The sequence below is a fragment of the Sorex araneus genome, chromosome 1 (genome assembly GCF_027595985.1).
Source record: "Sorex araneus isolate mSorAra2 chromosome 1, mSorAra2.pri, whole genome shotgun sequence".
NCBI lineage: Eukaryota > Metazoa > Chordata > Mammalia > Eulipotyphla > Soricidae > Sorex > Sorex araneus.
This window is the reverse complement of record NC_073302.1, coordinates 76,022,596-76,039,490: the sequence shown is the minus strand read 5'-3', so window position 1 is coordinate 76,039,490 and position 16,895 is coordinate 76,022,596. Positions and strand designations below refer to the sequence as shown.

The 16,895-nt window shown below is 39.4% G+C and overlaps 1 protein-coding gene across 2 annotated transcripts in view; it reads left to right on the top strand.

The window, feature by feature from the left end:
- Nucleotides 1–16,895, top strand: part of CEMIP2 (cell migration inducing hyaluronidase 2) — an 88,835-nt gene that overhangs the window by 36,274 nt on the left and 35,666 nt on the right. For both annotated transcript variants that reach the window (XR_008631242.1, XM_004600113.2), the window contains exons 10-13: nucleotides 14–83; nucleotides 3,445–3,573; nucleotides 10,499–10,587; nucleotides 16,689–16,820. Coding sequence is in view for 1 of the 2 variants with exons in the window: in XM_004600113.2 (XP_004600170.2) it covers nucleotides 14–83; nucleotides 3,445–3,573; nucleotides 10,499–10,587; nucleotides 16,689–16,820 (420 nt within the window). In the remaining variant the exon portion in view is untranslated. The remainder of the gene's footprint in view (nucleotides 1–13; nucleotides 84–3,444; nucleotides 3,574–10,498; nucleotides 10,588–16,688; nucleotides 16,821–16,895) is intronic.

Here is a 16,895-nt window from a genome sequence, read left to right as displayed (position 1 = left end):
AATTGCTTTGCAGGGCTGTTTCAACTTTCTGGATTGCTCATCCCAACAACAATCTGATTAGCAATGCAGCTGCAGGCTCCCAGGTAAATCATGTTAAAGTATTTAGAGGGTTTTGTCTGTTGTATTTGGAGGGGCATTCAGTATGTAAGTATTCTGATATATGCTAATGTGTGACAAATTTAATCTGAGAATGTTTTCTGATATTGCTCATTTCATTGTGAGGGTAATATGGTAGAGGTGCTTCTCTGTTTTTTCTAGATTATCTTTGCTATTTAGGATCTATGAGGCAGATGAGAGATGGGGGGAAAGAAGTGAATTGCAGGTGGGCATGTCATTTTCTGGGTGTTTTTTAGGGTAGAATGCAGCTCCACCCCTTCCACTCCTAGTTTATATTTAAGTTGTGTATGGCCAAATGACTCATTATTTTGGTCTTTACTGGGAAAGCCTTTAGATTTTATTTATCGGAATGGATTGCTGTGTGGAGTGTGGTGACAGTTGTCACTGAGTTAAGGGCACACTTTTCTTTAATGTAGGGGATTTAAAGGTCATTTTAATAAAGCACTTAAACTCAACTGGGTGCCTTGAATTCTTTCACAAGCATAAAAATAATGTAAGAGAATAGGCCAGCTGTATTTGGAGGGCAGAAACATTTGTGGCAGGATTTGCATTTATTAATTGTGTCGTTTAAAATGGACTGATTTATGATATGAGAATGGAATTTTGTTGTTGTTGGACTATCCCTGTTGGTCCTAACTTTAGCTCTTTGCTCTGAGTTTAGTCCTGTCAGGGCTTTGGGCCATTATGTGGGGTGCTGGGGATCAAACCTAAATCGCACATGTGCAAGGTAAGTGCCCTACACAAAGTTTGAGCTCTTCAGCCCAAAATCTTGTAACACATTTGCTGGAGCGATAGCACAGTGGGTAGGGCATTTGCCTTGCACGCTGGCCTACCCGGGTTCGATTTCTCTATCCCTCTTAGAGAGCCTGGCAAGCTACTGAGAGTATTCCGCTCGCACAGCATAGCCTGGCAATCTCCCCATGGCATATTCGATATGCTAAACAAGTCTCACAGTGGAGATGTTACTGGTGCCCGTTTGAGCGGATCGATGAGCAAAGGGATGACAGTGACAGTGATAGTATTTATACCTGTTTGACAGCTATAGTTTAGAACTATGACTTGCAGAGATACCTTAATACTCATGGTTATGCATCAGGGTTATTAAAATCTGAGAAGTGAGAAATATCTAATATTATTTCACAGGAAGAAGTAAGGTGAGTTAAAAGAAATATTTCTTTGAAGTAATTATAGAGTTACCACTTGGAAAGGTGACGTTCATGTCCTTGATTATCTGAACATAACAGTAAAAATTTTGTATTGACAAGACAGAGATTTGGGCCTTTTTTTTTTCTTTTTTCACTTTTTGGTTCCTTGCATTCATTTTCTTCCACTATTTGGGGAGCTGACAAGGAGTTTCTGTTGAGGATCTGTAATTGGAAGATGGCCCAGAGCCTGATAGGCAGCAAACCGCAGGGTCATCTTCTCATATCTTAATTACAAAGGAACAGCCGGAGCAGAGATTCCCTTTAGTTGTTTTCAGAACTCGTGGGTTGAAGATCAAAGTAAATTGCAGAGTCTGAGAAGTGCAAAGGGTAGCTATGGCCAGAAATGCTTAGCAGGACTCTGCCAGAAGTGCTTCGGGAAGAATGGGAGGTTTTTATCTTCCCCATCAGAGGTTTCTTTTCCTCCTTTTTCTGTGATGCTTTCTTTTCTCTCAGTGTCACTGTTTTGTTGGAGCTCAGTTTTGGTAAAGGGTTTCCCCAAAAACAAAACCCCACATAACCCTCTCAGAGCCCAACCCTTTTTTGTACCTTTCCACACAGCTTTTTACAAAGTCCCCTTTGCCTGTATTGCCTGTATTAACACTATCATGTTTAATGGGAAACAGCTGCTCCCCTTTTCATTAAATACTACTTCCCCCCTCACCCTCACCCCCCACCCCAGTCCACAGATGCCACTATGCCATGAGAGGTGTGGTCAGCCTTCAGTCTGAGTCTGGTATGGGCTTTGTTGACAGCACTCCAAGTCTTTATTTGTTGTGTTTGTGCCCCACAGAGGGGAGTTGGCAAACACTGCCCCAGTTTACTTTTGTTTGATGGAGACCTATCAGTAAACTTTCATTATGGAGATATGTTCAAATCATACTCAGTTTTTGTATGTAGGTATATATGCCTTCCCCAATTTATCTCTCCTCTCTGCTTTCGAAAGACTGTACTTGAGATTGGGGGCTGGAGAGATAGTACAGTGGGTAGGGCATTTGCCTTGCACACAGCAGCTGGCCTGGGTTTGATCCCTGGCATCCCATATGGTTCTTAGTGCACTGCCACAAGTAATTCCTGACTGCAGAGCCAGGAGTAACTCTGAGCGTCGCTGGGTGTGGTCCTCACCTCCCCCCAAATAAGACTGTATTTAAGATGAATGTAATACTTACTACATATATTTTTGTTATCTTGGTAATTCTCTTAAATCTGAATTCTTTGAGAAGAATCTTTCACTTACTGGCACATAACAGACTCTAAATAAATGTTTGACAAGTTGGAATTTACCCCATTTTTTTAATAGACTCTATGTTTAGCTTTTAACAATCTGTTTACTCAAAGTTCTGTAATGTGAAGAACTTTATATTAACTTCTTATTAGATTGGATTCTAATTAAACTGTGAAAATGAAGAAAGGTCTTAGGAATTGAACATTTAGCTTCAATTTTTAAGTCTCATTTGGAGTTGCCAACATTTCCTTCTTCTGCTGCTCGTATTAACGTTGGAATTGGACAGACGGGTCCAGGCTGAGACAGCATCCTGATTCATACATGTGGTGGTTGATTTCCCCCCACCCCCACCCCCTTTGGCAAAAATTTGCCTTGGGACAGGAAGGGCATTGGAGTTGTTTGAAAGAACTTAGTGAGCTCTGCATGTTGGCAGATAGTTGTTTAATAGGTATGACTCATCTATTGATCAGGTTTGGAAGTAAACAGAGAAAAAAAAACCATATTGCTAAAAGAATGTGCTGTCTTGGTGAGTGGGAAGGAAGCAAGGCTGGTTTGGCTCTAATGCTGCATAACAACTTAAAAAAAACAAAACTAAACTAACGGCAAAGTTCATTTCAAAAATGATGGCAAAGTTATTTTGAAAATAAATTGGTGTACCAGCCACCTTGTTTCTATTCCTTCCCAGTTTTTGTGAGCACAATTAAATTTGCTTCCACCCCACTCCATGATAAGGATAATGAATCTATTCTGAGAATGTTAGGTGTGTGCCCAACTTTTGTCATAGTTTTTCTTCTGGAACCAGTGATAATTACCGTTTAAATAGTTAAACTTGTTTGAGGGTGTTTCACAGGAGGATTTGGTAATGTAAGGATTTTAATGATTGTGCCCCTTTAATTATAGGATGCTGGAATATGGTATTTATTTCACAAGGAAGCTACCGGGGAGTCTAGTGGATTGCAGCTCTCAGCAAAACCAGAACTCACACCATTGGGTATCTTTTATAACAACAGGGTCCATTCAAGTTTTAAGGTAGGTTTCTAACTGTTAACATTATTAAATTTGGCAAGGTGAAAGATGACCACTGTGATTACAACTGAGAATTGGCCATTTGGTAAGAACTTGTAACCAAAGAGAGTGATCAGTGACTAAATGTGCAGACCAATAACCATTGGACATTCAGGTTATAGATAAGCGACTTTTTCATTTCTGTGCACAGGGGAATAAATGACAACAAACATAGGCACATGCTCTCTGGGTAATTCTAATGCGCTTGACCCACAAGTTCTCATCCTTGTCCTCTTCCCTCCCCTTCCTACTCCTTTCTCACCCTCTTTCTAGTTGTAAATATCATTGCATGTTTCTAGGGTTGTATATTAGATAATTTATTTCTAAGTGTTGAGAAGAACACTTAACCCCTCTTAGTTTGCCTGGTTCATAGAGTACATTATAGTCTCTCTCTCTCTGTGTATACATATATATGTAAATTCTCTCCACATACACACACTATTGGGCATTTAATGTTAATCCTGTAAATTGTAAAGTATTGCTTAAGACTGTTTTGCCTAATTAAATGTGATACAGGTCTCTAAACCTAAGGTCTTGTAAGAGCTCTAGTTTCTTGTTGGGTAGTTGGCATTCACCCCACACCGTCTTGGTGATAAGTACACCTGAGTCATTGTGTGCTCATAAGGCACATCATTTATATTTTTATTGCAGGATATAACGCCCAGACTATTTTTCGAAGTTTTACTTTCTATTGAGGTAACATTGCAGTTTATAAGGGAGTCGATGTTTGTGAGCAGACAGGGCTGCCACGCCCCAGCACCAGAGTGCCAGCAGCTCTCATCAACATTCCACTGGAGCTGTTCACTTCTTACTCTTCCGGCTCCTCAACTCTGTAGAGTTGCAGGATTTGTTTCTGCTGCACTTTGTCAGTTCCCCACTTTTTGTTTGTTTATTTGTTTAGATTTTTGGCCCACACTGAGGGGACCTTATGGGATGCGGGGTATAAAACCCACGTTGACTAAGGCTTTGTGTAAGGCAAACACCTTACCTGCTGTGCTGTTGCTCTGGGCCTGCTTTGAGAATCAGTGACAACATCTATTACTTCTACTAATTTATTTCTTTTAGCCACAGTCCATCCTGTGGCATCCATGTTGTAGTAAAAGCCAAGATTTGATCTTTCCTAATGACCAAGTAATATTCCATTATATGTACATGTTGAATACATAATGGAACATGTATTGAATATATAATGGAATATCCAATATTATCACACCTTCTTTATCTACTCAGTCCTGAGTCATTGTCCTAATGGGATTCACATCAAATTTCAACTAATCTGTTTGTTTAGGATTATTAGGAGAAGCCTTAAAAAAGCTTGCATGTTATAATTTGAAGAGCTTTGAATCACTGGATAAATAGTTTGGAGAGGAGATGCTTTACACAGAATTAGAATTTATTTTCTTTTTGTTTTTGGTTTATATCTGGTGATGCCCAGGAACACTTCCTACAATGCTTGTAGGATCCTGTGAGGCCAGATCAAATCCAGGGCTACTTATCCTGCAACCAAAGCATGTGCCCCTGTCCGTTCAGATGTCTCCCTTGTCACAGAATTGGGATTTTCATGAGATGAATGGAAAATACTAATAATTATTAGTAGCATTAGCATATATCTAACTTAGCATTTATCTAAGTAAAAATTCTCAAAATTTCCAATTATAAATAGTATAAAAATCTGTTCTAATATTTATTTATTTATTTGAGTCACACCCAGTAGTACTCAGGACTTACTCTCACCTTGGCTCTCAGGGGTCACTCCTGGTGGGAGTGACCCTATGAGTTGCTGGGGATCGAACTTAGGTCATCTGTGTGCAAGGCAAGTGCCCTTCCTACTGTACTACATTGTTCCAGCCCCTCTAGTTGATTTTTAAGTATTACCATGAATATTTGTAGAAGTTTACTCTAGTAATTATAAGAGTGTTAGATCTAATTAATGAGTGGATGGTTATGTTTGTTTTTATTCACTAAATTTGGGACTGATAGTCCAGGAAGAGAAGTTTATAACCAAAGAAAACTAAATCATTTGGAGCCTTCAGAGAATGACATGTTATCTTTTTGTCGGTCATAAGTACACAAACACTTGTTCCCATGGCCTTCGTGGCATCTGGTTCATGTGAAATGAAATGTCTTCATTACTAAACTTATTCCCTGAGGCTGGAGTGATGGTATAGTATGTAAGATGCTTGCCTTGCATACTGCTGACCTGGGTTTGATCCCTGGCATCAAGCCGCACCAGGAATGATTCCTGATAGCCGAGCCAGGAGTAAGTCCTGAACACTACTGGGGGTGATGACCCTAAGCTACTCCCTGAAAAAACCCACCAAACTTACTTTCTTTTTTAAAAATAAGTTTGTAACTGTACCTCATGGTGATTCATTAAAAAAAAAGATAAAAATAAGTTTGTAATTCTTTTATTGTTTGTGAGATTAAGCATCTTTTTTCTGTTGATAAGCTTCCTTTTTTTCTCTCTCTTTTTTAAATTGAGAATGACATTGGCTTACAAGGCTTTGTATCTGTGTATATTTTAGGGTTACAATTTCATGTTTTTTAAAAGTAAGTAATTCTATATCACACTCAACATCCAAGTACTGATATCTCTCCACACAGTCCACAAAGCTAGCTTCTCCCTCTTTGTTAACCTCAGTTCTGCAATCAGAGCTTGAGAGTTTTTGATTTTGTCTGTTACCTTTGTTTCTTGATAAACTGCATAGAAGTGAGATCATCTGATATTTGTCTTTTCCCCTTGGACTTAACTCACTTAGCTTGATTCCCTCTAGTTCTACCCATTCTGTCACAAAAGGGGAGATTTTATCTTTTTTTTCATTTTTAGATGAGTAGTATTCCTTTCTTTATCTTTTCCACACTTCTTTATATACTTATGTTTCTTTGGGTACTTGGGTAGTTTCCAGATCTTTGCTTTTGTGAATATCAATGTAGTGAGCCTAGATGTGTATCTATCTTTCTGAGTTTGTATTTCTGTGTCCTTAGAACAGACACCTAAGAGTGGTATTGCTGGACCATATGGTAGATCATTTTGTTTTGTTTGGGGGCCACATGTGGCAGTGTTCAAACATTACTCCTGGATTTGCACTCTGGAATCACTACTGGTTGTCCTTAGGGGACCATATAGGATGCTGGGATTGAACCCAGATTGGCTTCTTGCAAGGCAAGTGCCCTAACTGCCATACTATTGCTCTAGCCCATGATGGTAGACCTATTTTTAATATTTTAATAATATTCCTATTTTCCGTAGAGGCAAACTTATTGTCATCAAGGTGTTAGGAAGATTCATTTCACTCATTTCACTCCACATTCTTTTTTTAAAAAATTTTTAAAAATTTTATTGATTCACTATGAGATAGTTACAAGCTTTCATGTTTGGGTTACAGTCTCACAATGATCAAGCACCCATCCCTCCACCAGTGCACATTCCCCACCACCAGTATCCCGGGTATACCCCCCCTTTCCCACCCTCCCCCTGCCTCTAAGGCAGACAATATTCCCCATACTCTCTCTCTACTTTTGGGCATTATAGCTTGCAACACAGACACTGAAAGGTCATCATGTTTGGTCCATTATCTACTTTCTGCATGCATCTCCCATCCCAACTGGTTCCTTCAGCCATCATTTTCTTAGTGATCCCTTCTCTATTCCATCTGCCTTCTCCCCTCCACTCATGAAGAAGTCTTCCAGCTATGGGGCAATCCCCCGGCCCTTGTATCTACGGTCCTTGGGTGTCAGCCTCATGTGATGCTACCCTACACTCCACAAATGTCGCTCCACATTCTTAGTGAGTCTTTTTTTCTGTATTCCTGTCTTTTTGTTTCTTGCCTTTTTGCTATCCATCCTTCAGATGGGAAGTAGCATGTCATTGTTGTTTTGATTTGCATTTCTCTGATAACCAGGACTGAACTTTTTCTTTTTTCTTTCATGTGCCTTGTGAACTCTATTTCTCAGGTGAAGTGTCCAACTTTTCTCCCATTTTAAGATGGGGTTGTTTGGTTCCTTTGTTGCTGAGCTTTGTGAGTTGTGTAGATAAATATTGGACACTAGTCTTGTTGAATGAAGGGTGTGTAAATATTTGTCTCTTCTGGTAGGATTTCATCCTATTTTAATGATAGTTTCTTTAACTTTGCAGAAGTGCTTTAGTTTGTTGTGTTTCTATTTTTGTTTCCCTTGGCCTTGGGGTTGAATACCCAAAAGGCATCAGTGAGGCCAATATCCTGGACTGTTTTGCTACATTTTCTACCCCACCTCCACCTTCTAGAGTATTTTATGGCTGGGTTCTAAATCCAAATGCTTAATCCATTTTGAGTTAACTTTTACTTTTTTTGTGTGTGTGTGGGGAAGGTTTGTCTTGGATTTGTGTTATATCCAATGATGCTCAGGGGTAACTCCTGGCTCTGAAATCAGAAATTACTCTGGCTGTTTGCAAGGAAGCATACTTTCCACAGTATTATCTCTTCAGCCCCTCCAGAGTGGTAATCCAGTTTTTTTTGTTTGTTTGTTTCTGTCTTGATTTGGGGGATACACCCAGCACTATTCAGTGTTCAGGGGACAAAAATAGGTTGCGGGGGATTGAGCTCAAGTTATAAATGCCTTACATGTTGCATATTGCTCCAGCTTAGGGGATCTTATTTTATTCTTTAGTTTGCATATGGATCTTTAGTTTTTCTTTTTTTTTTATTGAACCACCATATGGAAAGTAACAATGCTTTCAGGCTTAAGTCTCAGTTATACAATGTTGAAACAACCATCCCTTCACCAGTGCACCTATTCCACCACCAAAAAAACCCCAGTATACCTCCCATCCCCCCCATAACTGATAAATTCCACTTTACTTTCTCTTTACTTTGGTTACATTCAATACTTCAACAAAAAACTCACTATTGTTGTTAGGAGTTCCCCACTAGAGTCAGACCTACTGTGAAGAGATATGAGGTTTTGGATTTCTGTATTTTAGCAACTAAGTCCAGGGAAATTTCTTCCAGAAATTGGATCCTTGCAAGCTTGTAACTCTCATCTGTGGTCTTTATAATATGGCGGTCACCCCCCACCTCACCCGCAAGGAAAAGGCGAGAGAGAAAAACCTTTCCCCTCCTGGGCAGGCATGGGGCCTCGGCTTAGTTCTGTCTGGAGACATTTTGCAAGGAGCTGCCGGGTATCAAAAGTAGTTTACCTGGCCTCTGGAATCATGCTTGTGCAGCTGCGGTGAGGCCGCACTTCTGCGGCCCTCTGATCACATCTCGGCAGAGCTAGTTTTTCTAATACCATTTATTGAATAGGCTTTTCTTTCTCCACTTTGTGTTCTTGACTTCTTGGTCTTGATAACTGTCCACATATGTGTTGATTGATTCCTAAGTCTCAAATGTATACCATTGATCTGTGTGTCGGTTTTTGTTCCTGCGCCACACTCTTTTGACATATCACTGTATCACTGTCATCCTGTTGCTCATTGATATGCTTGAGCGGGCACCAGTAATGTCTCCATCGTGAAACTTATTGTTACTGTTTTTGGCATATCTAATAAGCTACAGGTAGCTTGCCAGGCTCTGCCGCGCAGGTGGGATATTCTCGGTAGCTTGCTGGGCTCTCCAAGAGGGACAGAGGAATTGAACCTGGGTCAGCCACGTGCAAGGCAAATGTCCTACCCACTGTGCTATTGCTCCAGCCCTATTCTTTTGACTATTTAGCCTTAATGGTATAGTGTGAAGTCAGAGAATGGGATGTCTTTTATGTTTTTCTTTGGTTTGCCTGGGTATTGGGATTGTTTTTTTGTGATTCATATGAAATTCAATAATTTTTAAAAATTTATTTATTTTTTAATTAGTGAATCACTGTGAGGGTACAGTTACAGATTTACACAGTTTCATGCTTATGTTTCCCTCATACAATGTTTGAGAACCCATCCCTCCACCAGTGCCCATTCTCCACCACCAATAAACCCGGTATCCCTCCCACCCCCCCAATCCCATCTCCCCCCACTTCACCCTGCCTCTGTGGCAGGGTATTCCCTTTTGTTCTCTCTCTCCAATTGGGTGTTGTGGTTTGCAATAGGGGTGTTGAGTGCCATCATTTATAAAGTATGAAAATTTAAATTAAAAAATTGTAGGTACTGTTTTTGGAAAATGGACTGGAGTGATAGCACAGCAGGTGGGGCATTTGCTTTGCATGTGGCCGACCTGGGTTCGATTCCTCTCCCTCTCAGAGAGTCCGGCAAGCTACCGAGAGTATGCCGCCCACACGGCAGAGCCTGGCAAGCTACCTGTGGCATATTCGATATGCCAAAAACAGTAACAAGAAGTCTTACAATGGAGACGTTACTGGTGCCCGCTCGAACAAATCAGTGAACAATGGGATGACATGCTACAGTGCTACATGTATCATATGCTTATAATATTGTATATAATATAATAAGTTGTTTATTTAATTGCATGTCTTCTTGCTATTTTCTGATAGTAATAGAGAACAAGGTTTTCTTGTTAATGTATCATGCTTGGTGCCAACTATAAAGATTCTTTTTGTTTGTTTTTTTTTCGTCGTACCCAGCGATGCTTAGGGGTTACTCCTGGTGGTGCTTGAGGACCATATGGAATGCTGGGGATTGATCCCGGGTCAGCCATGTGCAAGGCATGCACCCTGTCCACTATACTATTGCTCTGGCCCTAACTTTTCACAAATTTAATACTAAGTAGTTGAATTAATAAATATTCACTCACTGAGTGAATTAAATTATAGAAATGTCTAGAAAAGTAGCTATTTTCATGTTACCTATGCTGTTTATTCTCCCTTATTTTTTGGTAGACATATTGACTATTTTCATAAATATTATATATATATATATATACATAGAACTCATATATGTATTTCAATCCATTATTATATTTCCCAGGCTGGCTTATTTATTGACAAAGGTGTCAAAACAACCAATGCTAGTGCTGCTGACCCAAGGGAATACCTCTGTCTGGATAACAGCGCAAGGTAGGGATGATTCTGTTAACTTATATTTAAAGTCCTTTCTTGCCAAAGCAAAACTTTCTGATTTAAGCTATTGTGCTTTTCCCCACTGATGTGTTTAAATTTCAGTCGTCAAAATTTGTAGGCAGTTGAAGAAGCACATTTTTTGCTTTTTTTTTTTGTCCTTTTCAAGGTCTTAAGATGCCAAAGAAGTTAATCTACATGCTCCTTCTTTTGATAAAAGTTTTTTGTATCAAATAAAAACCTTTCACTGTTTTTATTTGATGTTAAGGAGAATGCAGAAGACAGCAACAACAATTAAAAAAAAACAAGTTTTTTTAATATTATAAATGATTTAGATCCGGTCTGAAGTAGAGTGTGATTTATTCACAAATAAACTGTGATGATTTCATGTAATCCCAGAGGATATAATCTCTTTCACAGGGAAAGGTTTCAGACTTGATGATCAGGCTGGTTCTGATTCAATCATGTGTGTCCTTGGATTCCCATCATAACTAGGCTCCTGTTACACTCTTTTATAATCGCCAAATGTGGTTGGGATATTGGTTAGCATTTCAGCAAAGTTCCTTTACATGTTGTTCATGAGCCAAAATAAATAAAATCTCTCCTATGGAAATAGAAATTTCTGGAAAAGATGACAATGTTCTGTTCAGCAGGAATTGTGTCCAATGTTATTTTCTTTACTTCATAGTTGATTGACAAGCATGGAAGAGTCCTGAATTTAGTAGGAGGCTGTATGGAAATGTTTCAGAAAAGAAAGTGAGGCTCTCATGTTCATAAAGAAAACATATAGGAGAAGCTGCACTGGCATTTAACTTAGCTCTGATAATAAAACATAAAACATAAAGGAAAACATAAGGGAGGAACTGCATTGTAGGTCAGTGAGCAGATTTAGGTCTGAGACAGGATCCTGGCTGCACAGTAAAAATGCATGAGGTCAGGCAGAACTGAGAAATTCTGCTAAATAAAATTACTCTTCAAGATTCCTTAAAGGTCAAGCTGAGCCTGAAAGATTTTAAAAGCAGTGACCATATAGCATGTGTCATAGTATTGAAATACTAAGAAATTTTGGGTAGCATTTACATGAAACACAAGTTATCTGATACCACCTAATAACTGAGCAAAGTATGAATTGGAAAAATATAAGGGATAAACTTCAAGAAAAAGGAGCATATAGACAGGAAACAAAATAATGCATGAGTAGTGGAAGATGTATCTTGGATGGAGCACTTGCCTGGGTTCAATTTCTTGCAAAAATTGAGTTTATCTGAGAGTGACTCACAAGCACTGCTGGTCAACACAACAACAAATTGAAAATTTGTAAACAAAGACTTTCAAGTGACAAGACAAATAAAACTTAGCACTGGTTATTAAAACTTTTAAAATGTTATGAAATTATAGTCAGTGGAACTAGTAATATGTACTTTGCTAAGTTAATTGCACGGAAAATACTTAAATGTGACATAGTTGACATTTTCTTGCCCTATATAAGAGAGAGAGAGTGAAAGAGAGAGGGTTTGATTATAAATAGGTAGATAGATGAGTAAACATATTAAAAATTGACTGATATTTTATTTATCTTTGATAATAAAATAATACCCACAGCATCCTAGGAGTACTTTTTCCTGTATAAATATATAATATAAAAACTATTAACTTTTCCTCTATTCTTTCCTTTTTCTTAGCAATTTTTGCATTCATAGTTATTGATAAGGAATTGGACTCCATTTGGAAATTATTGAAAATAAATGGCTATAGAATAAGAATTATAGCACTTTTAGTTGTTATCTTTTTTTTTTATTTTGTATAAATTTAGATATAGACTTTGTTCATAAGCATTGATGGAATCCAGACATGAGTAAAAATGACAAAACTTGAACATAAATGATTAATAGACTAACTCATGAATTAAACATCAGACTCCTGGGATTCAAAAGATATTTAGTCTGTTTATCAAATGGGAAGTTGACTCAACAGTTAATCAAATGAATATTTCCCATCTGCTCAAGATGTGAAATTACAGGAATTCAACACTTGATCTTAGCCAAAAGGCCGAGAAGTGATGAAATAACAGGAATTCAAAGAGAAAATTTTCAATCAAGAAAACTCTTGAGACGTGTAAATTTTATTTAAAAGACTAAAAGAACATGAAACCAATGAGGATATTTAAAGCATAGTGCAATTAAGGAGGGTTGGGAGGTGTCCTAATAACTTGTAAATGAAGATCTTTAAAAATTGAGACTGGGGTAGTGGCAATAGTACAGCAGGTAGGGTACTTGCCTTACACACGGCCAATCCATGTTTTATCCTCAGCACCCCATATGGTCCCCCGAGCACCACCAGGTATGATTCCTGAGTGCAGAGCCAGGAGTAACCCCTGAAGATCTCTGAATGTGAACCAAAAAGAAAGACAAAAATTGGGAATAGTAGCTACACTTGTTTATGTGCCAGTAGGGAAAGTGAATGAAAATAGAGTGTTTAGTTAAGTGGCTGTGATTGATTTATATGCACAGGAACTTATGGAAAGCTGAAATGTCTGTAGCAGAAAATCAGATGTTGCATTATGGCGGTTTACATTCCACCACCTCCACCCTATTTTTTTATTTGTATTTTTTTAATAATAAATGATAAATAATAAATGATGGGGCTCATTCCCTGACCCTGAAAGAGCCTCCAATGCAGCACCATTGGAAAGGACAAGTAAAGAGAGGCTTCTGAAATCTCAGGGCTAGGACGAATGGAGACGTTATTGAGACCGCTTGAGAAATTCGACAATCAATGGGATGATGATGATGATGATGATGGTGATAATGATGATGATTTTTTTATTAGTGAATCACCGTGAGGGTACAGTTGCAGATTTACATATTTTCGGCTTGTGTTTCAGTCATACAATGCTCGAATACTCATCCCTCCACCAGTGCCCATTTTCCACCACTGATGATCCCAGTATCCCTCCCACCCATCCCTCCTCTGCCCACCCCACCCTGCCTCTGTGGCAGGGCATTCCCTTTTGTCTCTCCCTTTTAGAAAAGATGAAGTCATGAATGTTGCATATAAGTGAATCAACATGGAAAGTATCATGCTAAGTGAAATGAGTCAGAATGAGAGAGACAGACATAGAAAGATTGCACTCATCTGTGGAATATAAAATAACAGAATGGGAGACTAACACCCAAGAATAGTAGAAATAAGTACCAGGAGGTTTGCTCCACAGCTTGGAAGCCAGCCTCACGTGCTGGGGGAAAAGGCAACTCGGATAGAGAAGGGACCACCAAGTAAAGGGTGCTAGGGAGGCCCTACTCGGGATGGGAGATGTGGGCTGAAGGTAAACGATAGATTGAACACAATGGCTACTCAATACCTCTATTGCAACCCACCCTATTTCTTTTAGAATAACATGTAGTTTCTTTTCTAAAACTCTTCCGTCTGTTTGGTTCTGTGGGCTGACTGCAGGCTGCCTGGCAGTTACTGTGCCAGAACACTCGGTGATGGCTCAGTCAGATTCTTCCCGACTTGGGTCAGAGTTCCTTAGTGTCACATACATAGCTCATGAGAAGATGTAGAACTTTGACTCAAGTGTTGCTGCCCTAGTCCATGATGTACCCCCAAGTAGAAACATTAAAAAAAAAAAATCTAACAGGTTGGTCTCCATTCTCTGTCATTCACCAGTTTAAAAGAAAAATGAATTTCATGCATATCATTTCCCTGATTCCTTTTCTAATGTGTTTTTTTTTAATTTTTAAGGAAAATTTTTATTATTTTGCTTTTTGAGTCTCACCCGCCTATGCTCAGGGGTTACTTCTGGTTCCACACTCAGGAATTGCTCCTGGCAGTGCTTGGGGGACTATATGGATGCCGGGAATCAAACTCTGGTCAACCGTGTACAAGTGCCTTACCTGCTATACAGTTGCTGCAGCCCCTGTAATGATTTTTATCATATATTTCCCCTATCCCACGTTCCCTCTCTTTCCAGCCTCCCATCTCCTTATTATAGTTGATGTTGAAAAGTGTACATATTTCATATATAAAATCAGGGAGTTTGGGATTTCTCATATACCTACAGAGTCATCATTATCATCAAGACCTTAGCCATATCCATGATTTTCCCAGAGTTTTTCTCTTACCTACTATATTAATGATTTAATTTGGGGTTGTGCAAGAATATTTCTTAAAGATCTCACCATCTTAGCAAAATTTAAACCTGTAATAAGTATAGACATCCAATAGCCTAGTTTTCCTTGGAGTTCTGACAAGCTACCGAGAGTCTATTGCATGCTTGGGAGTGCCTGGGAAGCTCCCCGTGGCGTATTCATATCCAAAATACAGTAACAGATACATACATACTTCTTGGAGAGCCTGACAAGCTACTGAGAGTATCCCATCTGCACGGCAGAGCCTGGCAAGCTACCCATGGAATATTCGATATGCCAAAAATAGTAACGATAAGTCTCATTCCCCTGACCCTGAAAGAGCCTCCAATCATTGGGAAAGATAAGTAAGGAGAGGCTGCTAAAATCTCAGGTCTGAGTGTAATGGAGACATTACTGGTGCCTGCTTCAGTAAATCACGAACAACGGGATGACAGTGATATAATAAATATAGTGTTAGCCCAGGCACTGGGTCCATGGAAGATCTCCAGAACCAGCCTCTCTTACCTAACAGGTTGTGCCTCTCGGCCTAGTGGTGCCCCTTGCCTCGTTAAGTCACCATTTCTCTCAGTCCCTGGTGGTCACCCTCCTATTCGGCATTCCTTATTGCGTTTAGAATCAAGAACAGTGTCCTTCCTTGGAGCTGGCCCACTCTTTGTCACTCCCTTCTTACCCTGCTGCCAACCTGCCCATTTTTCCCTTGGCTGTGCAATACCCCACTGACCATGGTAGAGGGTTGTGTACAAGTGATATTTTATTTCTTTTTATTGTTATTATTTTTGTTTTTGTTTTGGGGCCACGCCCAGTGGTACCCAGTGCTTACTCCGGGCTTTGTGGTCAGTGGTCTCTCCTGGGGTTCAAGGTATCCTCTGGGGTGCCAGAGATTGAACCCGGGTTGCCTGCATGCAAGGCAAATGCCTTATCTGCTATATGTTCTCTCTAGCCCCTAATAAATAATATTTTCTGATTGACAATCTCAGCCTGTATATTGATCTTTGAAAATGTGTCTGTTTGCCACCCTCCCACCTTCATTCATAAATGTAAGATTTGGCTAGAAATGATCTTTTGTTTTTTTTAAACAGCCTATGGAATTTTTCACTTGAGTTGTTGGAGTGGACAGTTTTGTTTGTTTGTGGAACACTCCTGGTGTTTGGGAGGTCGAGGAGTCACTCTTGGTGGTGCTAGGGAGACCATATACCAGCCTTTGAGCCATTTTCCTGGCATGGGAAAGCACAGCTTTTGACATCAGTGTATTTTTAACTTTTACTGTGAGCCTTGAGTTTTATAAAGTAAAGGCAAATAATGGGCCTTTATAACTAATAAGATCATTAAATACCATTGATTTTGAATTTAGGTTTTTGAAGGTATTGTTCACAGTTTGATCTATCGCTAAATTGTTTCATTAGCACATTGTTTAATACTCTAGTTCACATTTGTGTGTTGGAATATATGATTTACTTATTCAATGAATTTATATTTGGATCATAGATAGGTTAAGAATTAGTGAAAATTTGACCATAGAGATAGTATAGTGGTTCAGGCACTTGTCTGCAATGTGTCTGACCCCAGTTTGCAATCGTGTCCCCCCTGCCCCCCACCAACTCTTACCCCCCATGCCCACCCAGTTGTGGAAAGATGGAATTTTGTGTTCCGCACTTTTTTTGAGATAAACAGCTTTAGTGCTTAGACTGTTCTTGCAGTGCCCATTCTATAAATATACATTGGTGAATAAATGAAAGGGCATAAAACATTTCTTTGGGATTTGTGTGTGAAGAAGTACAATTTTCTTTTACTATTTGACAGTAAAAAATTTGTATTCTAAGGTTTTGTTCTCCCCCTGCTTGCAAGCTCAAATTTCAATCTTCTTTGACACTTCAAAATACCTTATGCTGGTAAACTAGCCCATTTCTGGGGCCTTCATATTAAAACATTCTTTTTCTTCTCAACTGCAAGGTTTCGGCCGCATCAGGATGCAGACCCTGAAAAGCCACGTGTTGCTGCTTTAATTGACAGGCTCATTGCCTTTAAGAACAATGACCATGGAGCGTGGGTCCGGGGCGGAGACGTTGTGGTGCAGAATTCAGCGTGAGTGCTCTCCACAAGCCAGACTTCACGACATGGCGGTATTCATGTCGACCCAAAGTCCTGTGATGGTTTCTG